The 17,277-nt window shown below is 55.4% G+C and overlaps 1 protein-coding gene across 4 annotated transcripts in view; it reads left to right on the top strand.

Moving 5' to 3' along the window:
- Positions 1-16,971, top strand: part of LOC116943469 (TBC1 domain family member 1-like) — an 88,682-nt gene extending 71,711 nt beyond the window's left edge. For all 4 annotated transcript variants that reach the window (XM_076067842.1, XM_076067841.1, XM_032956259.2 and 1 more), the window contains 6 exons: positions 27-185; positions 469-713; positions 1,041-1,200; positions 2,508-2,677; positions 3,472-3,669; positions 4,535-16,971. In XM_076067842.1, the coding sequence (XP_075923957.1) occupies positions 27-185; positions 469-713; positions 1,041-1,200; positions 2,508-2,677; positions 3,472-3,669; positions 4,535-4,795 (1,193 nt within the window). In that variant the 3' untranslated portion in view covers positions 4,796-16,971. The remainder of the gene's footprint in view (positions 1-26; positions 186-468; positions 714-1,040; positions 1,201-2,507; positions 2,678-3,471; positions 3,670-4,534) is intronic.
- Positions 16,972-17,277: the final 306 nt, after the last annotated feature.

Here is a 17,277-nt window from a genome sequence, read left to right as displayed (position 1 = left end):
CCCCTCCCCACTTCCCGCCGGCGCAGGCGTGCCACGGCAGCGCCGGGGAGAGATCTGGCAGTTCCTGGCGGAGCAGTACCGTCTGCGGCACCGCCTGCCGCCGAAGCAGGCGCCCCCGGACACGCCGTACCCCGAGCTGCTGAAGAGGCTCACCTCGCAGCAGCATGCCATCCTCATCGACCTGGGTACGCCGTGCAACGCCGGGGGGCGGGGGGGGGTGGTGCCGGGCATCGCCGAGCTCCCCCCCCCCCCTCCCCGTGGCCTCATCTCGTCACCCTGAATCCCTGGGTTGCGCCGCGTGAACATTACCCGCAGAGCTGCAATTTGCGCCAACACCTCGCCACCGCACATCCTCGCGGCCACCGATCCTCCCCCCCTCATCCTCCCCATCACTCCTTCTCACCTCCCAACCTCATTTCCCCTCCCTCTCTCCCTACGTGCCCCCCCCCCCCCACCCCTTCACTGCAGGCCGCACGTTCCCCACCCACCCGTACTTCTCAGCGCAGCTGGGCTCGGGCCAGCTGGCACTCTACAACCTGCTCAAGGCCTACTCGCTGCTGGACTCCGAGGTGGGCTACTGCCAGGGCCTGAGCTTCGTGGCCGGCGTCCTGCTGCTGCACCTGCCGGAGTGCGACGCCTTCCACGCACTCATCTACCTGCTCTACCACTTGGGGCTTCGGCGTCAGTACTGCCCCGACATGCTGTCCCTGCAGGTGAGTTGGGGGGGGGGGCGGGGGAAGGTGGTAGTGCGGAGAGGTATGATGCTGTCCCTGCAGATGAGAGGGGGGGTGGTGGTGGGGAGAGGCATGATGGTGTCATGTCACGAGACAGTCAATTTTGATCTCTGCTATAGAGCAGAGCAACCCTCCATGTTAAAGAATGGCCCACGTGCAAGTGGATGCCACTGTCCCCCTGTTCCCCCCGTGTCCCAGCCGTGTACCGGTCTGTGTACGTATGTATGTACGTGGAACATCGTTGACATCGCACGTAGCCAACCGTGCTAATCGGAGGGTGCGGGGTGTGTGTGTGTCTCCTCGCAGATTCAGATGTACCAGCTGTCTCGTCTGCTGCACGACTACCACCCCGATCTGTACGCGCACCTGGAGGAGTCGGAGATCGGGCCCAGCCTCTACGCGGCGCCCTGGTTCCTCACGCTCTTCGCATCCCAGTTCCCGCTCGGATTCGTGGCGCGAGTCTTCGGTACGGGCGCCCTCCTCGTGCCGCCCCTCCGGTCGTCTCAGTAGCCACTCGTGGAAGCTCATAGTCCACCCGAAACAGCATCCACCCATCCACTGCACAAGCCGTGGCAGATGCGGCGGATACCTTGATGCACAAATGGAAAATAAAAAAAACTTTCCAGATGTGCGCGACTGTGGTCATCCGGAACAGAGACCGTACAACGAATAACAACGCAATACCCCGATCCACAAATACGATGGAGACATCGCAGCGGTTACACCCCTCTACTGCTCCTGATGCAGTTATCTGGCTTGACCACCTGAATACGAAAGACGAAAAAGGTGCCACTGGCTGACGGCGCTTGCCCCCTAACAGTCTGCTGAGACTATAAGGCAGTGTTCTTCACTAATTTTCAGTTGCGGGGGGGATCCCAACAATGAAACCATTGTTGAGTCTTGACAGCTGCACGACGATGGGGGCGTTTTCACGCGTTGTGTCGTGTCAGCGGCCGCACTAAAGGCCACCAGGGGTCGCCAGTGGCCTGCGGGCCTTGCAATGAAGAACGCTGCTACAGGGGGATGTCTTTGTACGTGTGTGTATGGATATATCTGTGTGTTTGCGTGTCTCTATAAATGTAAACATATACCGTTGAGGCTAAAGGTGAGGGTCAGGCTTGTTTATGTGTGTCTCTGTATCTGTGTGTGTCTATGTCTTTGTCTCATTATCTCTGCGTGTGTCTCAATATCTCTGCGTGTCTGTATGTTTAGTGTCAGCGATTCGGCGACAAGGGTTTCTAGGAGGCACCTTTATTAGCACCTTCACACCTCACAGGTTCGCCCTTGCACTCTCCCGAGTCGTCTAGCCAAGCCTAAACACAACCCTGACCGTGTAACACCGATGGCGCTGACGAGACGGCCAACAACTATCCGGCCGCACAATATATAGCGAGGACGTCAGCGACGACGGGATGAGGTCGCTCCCAGAACTGGCAGCCCTGAGCTCCCGCTCTCTGCTCCTTTTATGCTCCTCGAACCCACTAGCGGGTTCCAGGGGCTTCCAGATGGGGTCTGCCATGAACCTTGCCCCAGTTCCTCCGCCCTGCCGACACACCCGTGTATATGCTCACGGGCGTGTGTGTAGTGACGTAAATGCTGTCATGATAGTGTTAGCACCAGCCACTGGCATAGGAGTGCTGCTGACCGCCTGGAACCTCGCTCGTGAAGGGAAGCCGAGAGCCTGCGGGCAAGATGCCAGGAGGGGGCGTGGCTGGTGGCGGATCAGGTGGCAGCTCTGGTTATTCCTTTGTGTGTGTTTGCATGCGTGCGCAGACATGCTGTTCCTGCAGGGCACGGAGGTGATCTTCAAGGTGGCGCTGTCCCTGCTGGGCTCTCATCAGGCACTCATCATGCAGTGCGACAGCTTCGAGGGCATCATGGACTTCCTCAAGACCACCCTGCCCAACCTGGGCCTTGTGCAAATGGAGAAGACAATCAACCAGGTGCGATGTCATCGCTGCCACCATCATCACCATCGCCACCACCGTCACTATCGCTATACGTACAGCACCGCCACTCGCCGTCGCTGTACGTACAGCACCACCACCATCACTGCCATCACTATATGTACAGCACCACCACTATCACCGCCACCATCACCATCGATATACATACAGTACCACCACCGCCACCATTGCTATACATATAACACCACCATCACCACCGCCATCATCGTGATCGTTAAACATACACGCGTGTGATTTCTCTGGTTTCCTCGCACTTGTAAAAACACTCACTCACTGGCCGATAACACCTTTATATTGTGGACAGCACCTCCGATTAACACGGTTTTCTACGTATGGTGCGAAAGGAGTTCAACATACGTACGGACCGCAGAGCAACTGTTGGCTGCTGCTGCCTTTCCGCTTGTCCGCGGCTCCTCCAAGTCGTTTCTCTCTCTCGCAAACACGTCGTCGCTTAATCAACACCGCCACCAGATTTGCGTCGCCGACAGCCCACGCTTACGTCGCCGACAGCATCGTCCGTCCTTTCTCGTGTCCGCCGCCTCTCGGCCTTCGCCTCCACCCTACCCTGTAAACCGCTCTGATGTACGTCGTTTGGATATTCGTCGTCACACATTGCAACAACGTACGTGCGTGTGTACGTTGAACTCCTTTCTCACCGTACGTAGCCAACTGTGCCAATCGGAGGTGCGGGGGAATGCATCCCCAACACAAACCGGGGTGTTACTGGTGTTATAAGTGTGATCATGTGCGATCGTGCGTGCGTTGGCCAGGTGTGCGAGATGGACCTGTCGCGCCAGCTTCACGCCTACGAAGTCGAATACCACGTGCTGCAGGATGAGATGGCGCTGCAGGAGCCAGGCGGGCCATCGTCCTCCACCGGCGCCGCCACCTCCGCCGACGCGGAGAGGCTGGAGAAAACCTGCCTCTCCCTCAAGCGGCACAACCAGGATCTGGTGGAAGAGCTGCAGGTACAGAACACATTGGGAGGGTGTGTGGGCACCTCCGATGAGTGCGGTTGGCTGCATGAATGCATACGAGGTGGCAGAGGTTATATAGGGGTCGGAGACTTATGTATGTATGTTCAACTTCTTTCGCATCGTAGGTAGCCAACCGTGCTAAGCAGGTGTGCCGTTGAGCCGGCACTGCTAGGATCCTGCGTTCGATTCTGGGTTGCAGCCGTCCAGCCGCGGTGGTTCAAGCGGATTTCCCCAGTGTGGCGAGTTGATGGTCTCCGCCCGGTCACTGATTACTGACGAAGAGACCCATAGACTTTGCGTAGAGGCCCACTGACTCGCAGCATCATCATCATCAACATAACCTTTATTTACGTAGCACCAGTTCTGCGATAGAGAATAAAATCGAGGGTTATTGACTCCCCTTGCTCCACGAAGAGTTGGATGGTGCTCTGTCTCCATTGGAGAAGTGCTGGAAAATCCACATTGCTATGGCAGGAAGCGGTCGATCGCACGACAATGACCAGAATGTGACGGTGCGTGTAACCGGCGCACCCTGTATTTGCGCTCACCACAAATTCTCAAAACACGTGCACACACATACGCACACACGTACACGCACATACATGCATTTCACACATTTGCGCACACACTTGCATGCGCGCGCACACACTCGCTCGCTCATACACCCACACGTGCATTCGCGCGTGCATGAACTTACAATCACATGCACTCACTCGTACATGCATACGTGCACAAGAACACACACACACACTCTCTACGTACACACTCACACGTACCCTCTCTCTCTCTCTCTCACACGTACGCACACTCACGCACCTACACACACACGCGCGTGCGTGTTCGCGTGCACACGCAGAGCGCGCGGGAGCGCATCCACTGCCTGGAGACGGCCATGGAGCGTCTGCGTGTGAGCGAGTCGCGGCTCAGGCAATCGGTGAACAACCGCGAGTCCGAGCGATCCGCTCTCCAAGCTGCCGCCCTCTCCTCCTCCTCCTCCGCCACCTCCTCACCCACCTCGTCCACCGCCGCCTCCGCCTCGTCCTCCAACACCTCCACCTCGTCGCGTCACGTCAAGCTGCCGGGCGGACGCCCCAACGCAACGGACTTGGGCTCCTGAACCTTGAACCACACCGTTGCTTGACCCCTGTCTCGACCCCTGCTTGACCTCTAAAGAATTTTAACCCCCCCCCTCCATAAACGGCGGCTGCACTAGGGGGGCTGTGTCATCGCGGGGTTAGAAACAGGGACGGGGTTTGCGTTAATGAATTGATTATTGTTGTTTTGTTGGGTTGGTTTTGTTTTGTTGGTTTCGGTCTGGGCGATGTTGCTGGGAGGTTCGGCGCCGGCTGTGGCGTTCGGCTCACGTGCGTCGCCGCAGCCGTTCGAGTCACAAACGCAGCCAATCGCCACCGCCTGCACACGCGCCCACGCCCCTAAAACAAAAACAAAAACTATTACGCCGGATGACAACAACGCACGACAATATAATTTCAAACTTTCAAAAATTTTACTCTTTAAAAAAATAAATTGTCATCTCCTGTACGGTAGCAGACTTTTTCTTACGGCAGAAGCAGGCGGTCGAGTGCTTGGCGGTGGTGTCCAGGCCCTGGGAGTCACGTGACCTCGGGAAAGACCTGGGCTGGCGAAGTGAGACACTCCATCGATGGATCCCCCCCACCCCCACCCCCCCCTCGGCTTCGCAGTCCTAAGTCCGCGTGGCAATTTCTAAGACGTGGGTTGTCGGTGGATGAGGTGGCGGCACAGCAGAAAGTAAAAGAGGTCGGGCGATAGAGAGAGAGAGAGAGCGCGATGGTTTTTAGAAACACTCCCGACGGATTCTGTTGCGTTATCACCGCTGCGTGCCGTTTCTTTTTTATCGCAATTGCCGCCCGCCGTTGCGGCTCTCTCCTCCGGCGTTGGCCAGCGAAACCGTCCGGCACGGCGCGCCGGGCGCTTTCGCTCGGCGTCGGTGCCGAAACGTCGGACGTTGCCCGTTCGGTTTGGCCCTGAACCCTCGCGGGAAGAGGGGTTTCCCCGGGGCGTCCCCCGGCTCGCGACAACGCAAGCCCAGAGCGGTCCCTCCGGCACTGCAGAAGGGTTGAGCTCGCACTTGCTTCGATTATGGGAATCGCTCGGAAAGGCCGCTCGCAAAAAGCAGAAACTAATCGATTTAAAACCTAAACGGTCGCCGTGCCGTAGATGCGGACATCTGGGCCGTGACCAAATTACAGAATTTCCTGGACTGAAGCCGACTGATCGTCAGTGTCGCCGTCCTCTGGACGTCCTCGGTAGTGTTGTTAACGGTAGCGAATTCCCCGATGGAAGAGCAGCGAGAGTCTTTTTTTGTTTTGCGTAACACGGCGGCTACGAGAGAAGAGCCGTTAATTATTTTCACTTCTCCTCCCCCACCCCCATTCGCGTCAAAATCATCGTTTTGTCAAATGTGGGGTAGGGGGGGGTGGCGGTGGCGGTGTCGAGCGTTAAGAGTCAAAGAAGTTCCGTCACCCTATTGTGTTAACTCGCGGTTGTCATCCGTGGGATAGAATTGTCCACCGCGGCGGCGGTGGCCGCCGCCGAAACCGGCGACTTGAAGAAGCAATAAAAAACCCTTGGGGGGGGGGGGGGCCCGAGGGGGCCGCACGAGGCCAGGCCTCGGTTGCGTTATCCCCGCTTTTTTTAACCCCGGGCCGCCTTAACCACCTCCCTATATACCCTCACCGTAAACCCGGATAACCGGGAGTCGGCGGTATGGTACGGCGTCGTTTATCCGACCGTCGCGTGTCCGCCCTGATCAATTAACCGCCCCGCGCCCAGTGCAGTATTGGTGCACGGTGGCGTAACTAATTCTCTCAAATCCAACCTCTTCACATATCCGCCCAGCGAGTCAGATACGCGACGTTGCACGGGGAATCGTTTCCGATGAATTCACCGCTAATTGGGATAATCCTCCGAGTCGCGACTCTGGCTCGAGAGAAACCTGGAGGTGTTCGTGTATCCGTTCTTCCCGTAATCCGCGAATGTGCATGTTTTCTCAACGGTTAAGCAGAGTCATTTTGCGTTTAAGGCATCGCGGATAACAGGATACACGATATTCGTGTGTCCCCCCCCCCCCCCCCTTACACCCACAACATGTGTAGTGGGTCTGGTTTATACTTTCTACCGCTCATCTTCTCCATTGCTATTGCAGTCATTGTCACTGTGTCGCGACAGCGAACACAGGGAGGCCTCTGTGGAGGCCTTTCGGCGGCGGCGATGGAAGCAGCAGCAGCAGTCGCTTTGCGAAGCGCCGTACACTCTGCGCGACCTCGCGGAGAGCGGACGCACATTGGGTAAAGGCGCAGCCCTGCAGCCATGCAGCCCTGCTCGCTCTCTCTCGCTACTGCTGGCCCGAAAACAGCGTCCACTGCTATTTGCGCCGTTCGGCCGACTAAGTTCGGCGCGCTGACCAGACGCCTTGGAAGGGGGTGGAACTTAATCCACACTTTACCCCATCGCACGCGACCTGCCAACGGACTTAACTCTCGCGTGAGCCATTTGTACTGCCGGGTGGGCCAGAGGGTGACCACGTTGGTTCCGCGGCCGTGCTAACCATCGCCCCCTCGTGCTCGTACGTTCGACTGGACCTGGTTTACGGCGGCTCCTGATGTAGGCCCGTCGACTGAAACGACGCCGCTGTGGCCTGAATTGTACTGCCCCGCGTGGGGTTCTCGAGGTGGTGCCGCGGCGCGGCTCCGCCCGGCTTGGTTTTTCTGGCGCTTCTGCGAGGAGCTGGAATGCGCGAAAGCTCGCCAGGCACGCGGACCGAAACGTCGGACGTCCGTGGCGAAACAGCGCACTGCTCGACCCGAAACGACGCAGCGGGGAGAGCCCGTCGCCTGAATTGCTTTGAAGGCCGTTTTTATTTTTGTGTCGATTGTAATGCACTGGCTACGTGTTAGCGTAGCGGAGCAGGGTCACCGTCTTCGTTACTGTCACCTTCACTGTCGCGCTTTCACCGACGTTTGCACCACGTGTCCTCTAAAAATGAGAATTCACCGCGCGCTTCTCATTGGTCATTCGAACGAACGAGTAAAAAGCGAACGGTCGTGCGTGGCTTTTTTTTATTTTTAAAGTGTACCCCAAAACAATTAAAATACAGACGGTGAATGTTCGGCGCGTGCACCGCGCCACCGCCCTTCCCCCCTGCACGCTCTCCTGTCAGGGCTCGAGCAAGCTACCACGGATGCGCCCACACGCGCCACACACACCACACGCGCCACACACACCACACGCACCACACACCACACACACCACACGCACCACACACGCACCACACGCACCACACACGCGCCACACGCACCACACACCACACACGCGCCACACGCACCACACACGCGCCACACGCACAACACGCGCCCCACGCACCACACGCCACACGCACCACACACGCGCCACACTCACAACACGCGCCCCACGCACCACACACCACACGCGCCACACGCACCACACACGCGCCACACGCACAACACGCACCGCACACCCCACACGCACCACACGCACCACACACCACACACACCACACACACCACACACGCGCACCACACGCACCACACACGCGCCACACGCACCACATGCGCCACACGCACCATTCGTATGCCTCGCCTGCCTTGCCTGCCTGCCTTCCCACACACAGCAGGCGCGACGCGAGTGTTCGTTATTTTGCTGTCGCCAAGAAGTGGTGGTCAGGGGTGATGTTTGAACCCGTGCGATGCTGATGTTACCATTCGGTGTGGAGGGGTTGCCTTGTGGGAGATGTGCGGAATCACGTGATGGAATTCGAGGTTACCGCGATCCTCCCCCGCTTCGTTTTGGGCCTTTTCCCACGAACGTCCTGCCGGTCGCGCGCTCAGCGGGGGTCACGTTATAAGACGGAACCCTCGCAAAGGTAGTACAAACTTTCGTAGGTTTGAGAACGGTCCACTGAAGCGGATATCACCAAACTACTCCTGAGATCGCTTCGAGAAGTGACATCGAGCCCACACAGTAGGGGACAGCACTGTGATGTTGAAGATTTAGAAGAGGGTTCCTCTAACTTCCAGCTGTCCGCTGCCGCTGGTTCGCCAGTCTTCCCTGGCCAAAGACGAACGAGATCCAAAACGACCACAGTAGAAATCCAGAGCAAAAACAACCAAATATAATTAACAACAACAACAAGCAAGCAGACATCGGGAGCAAAAAAAATACACGAAATAGAAATCGGGGCAAAAACAACGGAGTTGCGATCAAACATCTAACAGCAACAACACAAACTGTGCACAAACATGATCAGCAATAAAAACCAAACTCCATTTCCAGTCAAACTAAATTTGGCTCGGACAAATTACTTTTTAGGCGCCGAAAGACGTGGAGGTGGCTATTTAATAAGCGCGCTCCACGTTTTCTGGGGCACACACAAAGACAAACACACACGCACACAAACAAAGACAAACACGCACACAAACAAAGACAAACACGCTCACACGCACACACACGCACACACACAAAAACAAACACGCACACAAACACATGCACACACAAAAGCAAAGACGCACTAACACAAAGACAAACACGCACACACACAAAGACAAACACGTACACACACAAACACACACAAAGACAAACACGCTCACACACGCACACACACAAAGACACGCACACACACAAAGACACACACAAAGACAAACACGCTCACACGCACACAAACACACGCACACACACAAACACACGCACACACACAAACACACGCAACACAACAACAACAACAACCGCCATTCGCCACTAAGTGGCGGTGACGTCACCACGACGCTTGTGCCAGGCCATGTGCACCTTGAGGCCACGTGAAGTGTCGAACGCCCGCGGGCAGGAGGTCACGGGGCAGACCCAAGTTCCACGGGTCGACTGACTGAGATGACTGGCTGATGCACCACCTGTGCCCCCTACTGTGCCAACCTGCTGTGCTTTAGCCACCCGGCGCTCCGCTCGTTGTTGTGAGCGTCGCTCCTCCGCCCTCCGTTGTTGTTGGAGGGCGACTACCTCCAACTGCCCAGTAGCGTCCTTCACGAGCCTCCACAGAGGCCGATCTTGACACCGCTGGTACCAGTCATCGGCAAGTCCACTCAGCTCCACGTCCTCCTGTACCACATCACTCCATCTCTTCTCTAGCCCGTGCCGCGCCGCGCCCGTTTAGCCCCCTCGATCCGGCCGAACAAAAGCTGTTTCGGCATGCGATGGCTGGGCATGCGGGCTACATGATACAGCCAACGCAGTCTTGCCTGCCGGAGGAGCTCACCGATGGGACCTTGCCCAGATCTTTCAAAGATTTGTGAGCTCCTCGCACAATCCAGCCTGGTTAAACCCAGGATGGATCGTAGGCAGGCTAGCCTAAATGTTTCTAACCGGCGAAGATGTTCCATTAGGGGGTCCACGTTTCGCAAGCGTAGAGAAGTGAGGGAATGAGCGTGGCCGAGAAGACCTGAAGCTTAGTGCGGAGCGACAGACCAGGTAGCTTCCACACAGCATTACACAACCGATTAAAAGATATTGCCGCTCGACTGATTCGGAGTGACACCTCTGCTGTTAAACTGGAGCCGGTCATAAGCACACTGCCCAGGTATGGGAAACTCTCCACTCTCTCCACAACTGCCCCATCACCGATTGCGAGTTGTGGGGGTGGAGTGTCCGATGGTACAAAATACCCAGAAAGGTGCTTAGTTTTGGTGGGGCTGATGCTAAGGCCCCATCTCTTAGTGGCACGCTCCAGTCTCAGCAGCAGCGTCTCCAACTCCTCCTCTGAATGAGCAGCCATTACCAAATCATCGGCATACATAACGTGGTTGAGCAATAGGGAGCCATCCCTTGACCGCACCCGGGCATCGATCAGCCTCCCATTATATCTGTACCATATGGAGAATCCCCCTGTACAGCTATTGAAGACTTCACGAACTACGTGGTCAAAATAGATGTTAAATAATGTGGGAGCCAGAGGACATCCCTGTCGCACTCCAAGGTGTACAGGGAATGGCTCTGACTCCCGGCCACGTAGTTTTACCCTGGCCCGCTCACCATCATGAAGGTCCTTAATGATCGTGAGCAGAGGGTCAGGTACTCCAAAAGTACGAAGAACAACCCAGAGCCCAGGCCTACTGATGGTATCATAGGCCTTGACCAGGTCAATAAAGCAGAGATGTAGGTCTTGCTGGAATTCCCTACACCTCTGCTGTAGCAGACGGACAGAAAATATGGCATCTGTGCAGGACCGCCATTTCCTGAAACTGCATTGGGGCTCCGCAAGCCTCTCCTCAGCATACCTGGCAAGGCGATGTTGAATAATCCTTGCCAGGACCTTTCCCGGCACACTGAGGAGTGTTTGGAGTGAGATGCCCCTGTAGTTGTTACAGTCTGTGCGGTCCCCCTTCTTAAAGAGGGGGACCACCAGGGCATCCTTCCAATCCTGCGCAACCCGTCCAGTGGTCCAGACTTGTTATGATGTCATATAGGGCAGTCTGTGCACAAACACCACCCTCCCTCAGCATTTCGCTTGGGAGATCATCTCTGCCCGCTGCCTTTCCTGGTTTCTAACTCCGGATCGCCTTCAGTACTTCCTCAACAGATGGCACTTCAGCCAGCCACTCACAGGGGGTGACTTCCAATATTTGAGGCACCGCAGCCTACGATGTTTTCCTGGCTGAGGGATTTTCCCTCCCCCAGGACCTCACAGAAATGCTCAGCAAATCTGCAAACCTATTCCTGGGGGTCGGAGATTGGATCACCGTTTTTTGATGGAGTTAAATAGAGATTTGTGATCGCGGGCCACTGAGGCAGACTCCCATCTCCTCAGCAACCCGCGACCACCACCCATCCTTGCAGCGCCTCACGGCTCTCAGAACCTCTGAGCGAAGGCTGCGGTAAGTCTCCTCATTCTCTGACGTGGGATTCTGTAGCCGATGACAGTGGGCCTGTCGCTTTTTCTCAACCATCCTGAGCACCTCTGTCAGCCAGGGTCTCTGGGGAGGTCTGGACCGCGTCCCCAAAGCAGCCATTGCAGCTGCATGAGTCAGTCCTAAACCTCGCCCATTTTCCCTCGACATCAGGAGTGGGGGACGATGCCAATCCCAGCCGCAAGTGATGATGTAATTCTTGCTTGCAACTTTCATCAGATAACTGAGACCAGGCCACTTTAGGTTGGAATTGGGTCCTGGGTGTACACCCACCACCGGAGTGGAAGAATGGCAGGCGCATCTTACAGATGACTAGTCGATGGTCAGAGGGCAGATCAGCTCCACGGTAGGTCCTGGTGTCAAGGACATGGGCTCGCATCCGCCGGTCCGTCACTATGTAGTCCAGCAGATGTTCTTGCTTGGACCCGGCATACATCCATGATGTGTGGATGCGCCGATGCCGGAACAGCGTGTTGGTAATTACAAGCCATGGGCTGCACAAAAATCTAGCAGCCTCCTACAGTTGTTATTGAGCTGATCTGGCCCATGCCCTCCAATCTCTCCAGACCAGGTGCCAGCATCATGACCAACTCGGGCATTGAAGTCACCCATCAAGATGACTCTATCCCGAGGGGCCACTTTAGCCAGACCCTGTGACAGGAGGTCATAGAAGGCATCTGACTCATCGGCTTTGCCTGCATCCCTCCACGGATGTTCGTCTTCGGTGGGGGCATAAGTAACCACGACCCCCACTCCTCGCCTCCGGGTGATGGGAAGGCGAGCCCAAAGTAGTCTGGGGCTTACAGCTTCCCACACCTCACCGCTACGCTCCCACGCCCCCTTCATTCTTTTGTTCAAAAGAAGAGCCACACCCTGTTGTTTGGCAGTCTGCTGCCCCGAGTAGAGGACTGTCCACCCCTCATGGTGGCAGGAGCCAGAACCGGTCCACCGGACCTCCTGAATACCACAAAGATCCAGGCGGTACCGGTCCAGCTCCCGACAGAGGAGTGGCAGCCTCTCCTCCGCAGTGTGCGTTCGAACATTCCACGTGGCCATCCGTAGTGGCTTTTCGTTGTTTCTGGAGGAGCCCCGAGGGTAGAGATTCAATCTCCTGGCTCCGCCAATTGGGGTTTGACCAGGAGACGTCATAGACGCCTGTCCCCCCGGGGTCTCCGGCACAAGCTTATTGGTTACAAATTTCAGTCGTAGTTTAGTGGTAATTAATTGAAGGTGGAGGGGTTACCAGCCCCTTGCACCCGTCCAGAGCCCCCGTTTAGCCACTGTGGTGGACACAGACGCCATGAGGGGAGGAGCCAATCGGAATTGGCCCTCCCCCCACAGCAATGTCCACGACAGAGTTGCCCGTCCGGCACCGCGAGGAGGTAGGGGGTTGTTTTGCCGGACACACGCACACACACAAAGACAAAAACGCACACACACAAAGACACACGCACACGAGCGCACACGAGCTGTCTCTGAACACAAATCGGCCCTCTCTGCGTCGCGTGGAGCGCGTTTCACAATCATCAGGCTTGTGCGGCTTGTAACCACTTCATTGGTATTTGGATGGAGCTCAGTGAAAATTGCTTAACTTGTAAATACGTCCCCGCAGCAGGTCGCAAGCCCTGGAGTGTGGGGGGGGGGGGGCTTTGCTCTGGAACGCGCGAGCAGTTGAATGCAAATCCCACACACGCTACCACGTGCCGAGCGGGTCACAGTAAACGCGTGCGTGCGTGCGTGCATTCGTGATTAACTCAGGACCGAAACGCCTCTCTTTTTTGTTTCCACTCCACAACTGAGCCGTGCCAGGGCCGTGCTGAAGCATGTTGGCGCCCTGCTCAGAATCGGAATATAGATTTTTTTTTTGTACTGGAAGAATCCGATGCGCTATAAAGCTCTTTTTCACAGATGTGTAGTAGTGGCGGGTGATAACGTCACAACTCCAAACAAAAAAAAAACACGATAGGAGGGGGGTACCAAGTACAGGCAATGCAAACAAATTACACAAAAACATACAAATCAAACTAAACCATCCCCATCCTACCAGGCAAAGCCAAACTAAGGCGCTGTCGTTTTTTCTCCACTGCGGGCACCCGAGACGCGAGGCCACGGCGGCGCCACCGACGAACAAACGAGTCCAGACACGCGGTCGGCGAACGTGACGATCACGGCGGCCAGGAGATGTTAACTCCTGCGCCTGGTATGCAGGAGATTGTGGGTTCGATCCCGAACCTAACACCTGCTGCTGTATATTTGGAGTTTGCGTGTCTCTTATTTCTCTTCATAGTCGCGTGGATTTTTATCCAGGTCCTCCACATTTAGAATCAACATGCGTTTAGAGTATTATTGGCTGCTATAACTTTCCACGTGATAAGTGACTTCGTTGATTTATGATTTGTGGCCAGGTCGATAAAATAAATAAGATATATAGCTCAGTGAGCCTTACCTGGTTAAAAAAAAATAATCCGACCCACAGTCGGATGATTAGCCCTGCACCTAGCCCTGCACCTGGCCCTGCTTGGCCCCGACCCACAGTCGGATGATTTCTGATACCTGCGTAGCACGGTCCCGGTTTGACACGGCAAATAGCCGGTGGGAAACGACACGTCCCGAGAGGGGTTCCGCGCTAGCTCGGCTCAGATGTGGCAGTGGAAAAATGTGGTTAAAGTGGCGTGAGCTCGTGGAGTCTCAGAAGCAAGTGGACGTCCTCATTGCGAGTTTGACCGCATCTTGTACACAGCATCTTGTGAAGCTTTTGATGTATTTAGATGCTAAATGAATGTGTTATTATTTTGTTACGTTTGTTAGTATTTGCTGTTATCTCACTGTGTGCCATAACGACACCGCCGCGCCTCTCCACCGACCTCGGGAAATCGAGAATCGTTTTTTTTTTTTATGAAAGCAGAGGCGGCGAGATGACAATGATGATTATGATGGAGGTTGGGGTTAGGGGTAGAGGTTTAGTGTCAGATGGCCAGTTAGGGCATATACGTTCGTGTGGTTGGGGGTTGGGATCTGGTTGGCTTGTGTAGTTGGGGTTCAGGTCTAGACCATTCGTGCCATTGGGGTTTAGGTTCGGGTCTGGTTGGCTAGCATGGTTGGGTTCAGGGTTAGGGTCTGGTGATGGTGATGGTTAGGGTCTGGTGATGGTTAGGGCTACGACTGTGGTCTGATTAGCCAGTGTCAATCGAGTGAGGGCTATGGCTGGGGTCTGGTTGGTGAGTGTGGTTAGGACCATGGCTGGTGTCTGGTTGGACAGTGTGGTTAGGTTTATGGCTGGGGTCTGGTTGGTCAGTATGGTTAGGGCTTTGGCTCTGATTGGTCAGTGTGGTTAGGGCAATGGCTGGGGTCTGGTTGGTCAGTGTGGTTAGGGCTTTGTCTATGGTTGGCCATTGTGGTTAGGGCTATGGCTGGGGTCTGGTTGGTCAGTATGGTTAGGGCTTTGGCTCTGATTGGTCAGTGTGGTTAGGACAATGGCTGGGGTCTGGTTGGTCAGTGTGATTAGGGCTTTGGCTCTGATTGGTCAGTGTGGTTTGGACTATGGCTGGGGTCTGGTTGGTCAGTATGGTTAGGGCTTTGGCTCTGATTGGTCAGTGTGGTTAGGACTATGGCTGCGGTCTGGTTGGTCAGTATGGTTAGGGCTTTGGCTCTGATTGGTCAGTGTGGTTAGGACTATGGATGGGGTCTGGTTGGTTAGTATGTTTAGGGCTTTGGCTCTGATTGGTCAGTGTGGTTAGGACTATGGCTGGGGTCTGGTTGGTCAGTATGGTTAGGGCTTTGGCTCTGATTGGTCAGTGTGGTTAGGACTATGGCTGGGGTCTGGTTGGTCAGTATGGTTAGGGCTTTGGCTCTGATTGGTCAGTGTGATTAGGACTATGGCTGGGATCTGGTTGATGCCTGGGCTCGTGTTTGGATCTGGAGCACCGCGCACGGGCTCCCAATCAAATAGTTCGTCTCCGAGCACCAACTTCAGCGCTGTTCTCTACCAGTGTTGCCGCGTCCGATTTGGCCGGAGATCTCTCGCGACAAAAGTTCGACTCGGGTTTAGGTCTGTTTGTTTGACGAAGTTACCAAAAAAAGCGCCGTCGTCTGCCAGCGAGACAGATGTTAAAGACCCCGTGACGCAACGAAGCAGTGTTGTATTATAAGCCATCGTGTGCCATTTAAATCGAGCTTCGGTTTGTCGTTGTTGCTGGACCGCCGGTGGGTTCCCGGGCTGGGTGTTCATCGGTAAGTGGCGCTGTGAGGCCAAAACTGAAGAGGGAGTCCGAAAGTGGAACGGGGTGGGCTCTGGGCACGGCCCTGAGGAGGTGGCCGTGGTGTGAAGCGGGCGAGCCAATCAGATCCATCGCCCGAACTCGAGCCCCGAGCCTCGTTCGCCATGGTGAGCACAGCCCCAACTCGAGACGAACTTTACAACATCGCGACCATGACCCTAGCCGCACTTGTCAAGCAGACTCGATCCCTATAACCCCAGCCCTAAGTCGAGCAACATTGGTCGATCAGACCTAAACCCTAACCACACACTATCCAACATAACCCCAGCCCTCGATCTACCCCTTAACCGCACGAGCTAACCAGACCCTATCTCTACCCAAATCCTAACGCCACAATTTGTCTCTGAACGCGACCGCCACCATCGCAAACTTGATCAACTCCACGCCTCCCTTTCACTCTTGATTGCTTCTCACTTTGGGAGTCACAGCTCCAGCTCACAAGGTGTTAAAAGGGCAGCGATCCCCGCATAGCACTGCTGCTGATGATGATTATGCAGCTGCTGCTGCTGATGATGATACTGCCTTCGCGAATGCTGCTGCGGCAATAACCCACCGAGCAAAAGAACACGAGCGGCGATGTAAGCCGCCATTCTTTTGCTTGCCTCTCTTGAATGAAATGTTTGTAATGTACAAAAAAAAAGACGATTATTTTACCCGTGTAGCCTAACGTCCTTTTCAGGGACAAGTGCTATTGCCGAGCCCGTATTCGAGGGCCGGAGTTGCACACGCGAGAGGGCGGCGTATGATCGGCACCACGCGCGACCCTTTCGCCGATATGTACACGCGGCACCGGGTGGTCGGTTAAAGGCCTAGTCAACCTAGGGGAGGTCCAGGACAGGTGCCGATATCACTCGCCACTGATGCCAGCCGTGGCCTGGAATATAATTCAGTCCGCGGGGCTCGTAGTGGATTTGCACAAACGATAGGCGGCGGCGGCGGCGGCGGCTCGCGAACATCATTTTGCCCTTTCAACCTGCGTAGGCTACACGGGGGATATTTGTCTTTGTAATATACACGCGCGCGCGCGCGCACGTGCACATTAATAAATAAATAAAGACTCGGGACTGCGGTGGATTATTCGCTAAGTCGTGATGTGTTGTGTGACTGAGTGAACCTTCGTAACCTACCCGCATTTACCAGGGTGGTGAAGTATGGTCAAAACAACTCCGACGGCCGACAGCGTGGAGGTGGGCCTTCAACCAGCCGTGGATCGACGCATGGCTGTAAAATTATTACACAGGGTGGCCCAAAAGTCAGGATACACGGGTTTATTTAATTTATTTTTAACACTCATTAAAACATGTTAATTGTTTATTATTTAAGTGAATATGTTATAGATTATCATTATTAATAACTTCGTTTCATTCC

The sequence above is a fragment of the Petromyzon marinus genome, chromosome 18 (genome assembly GCF_048934315.1).
Source record: "Petromyzon marinus isolate PM22_M1 ecotype Great Lakes invasive population chromosome 18, UKy_Petmar_22M1.pri1.0, whole genome shotgun sequence".
In the NCBI taxonomy this organism is placed as follows: domain Eukaryota; kingdom Metazoa; phylum Chordata; class Hyperoartia; order Petromyzontiformes; family Petromyzontidae; genus Petromyzon; species Petromyzon marinus.
Note: the sequence above shows the minus strand (reverse complement) of the source record. Positions and strands in the feature narration are given on the sequence as shown.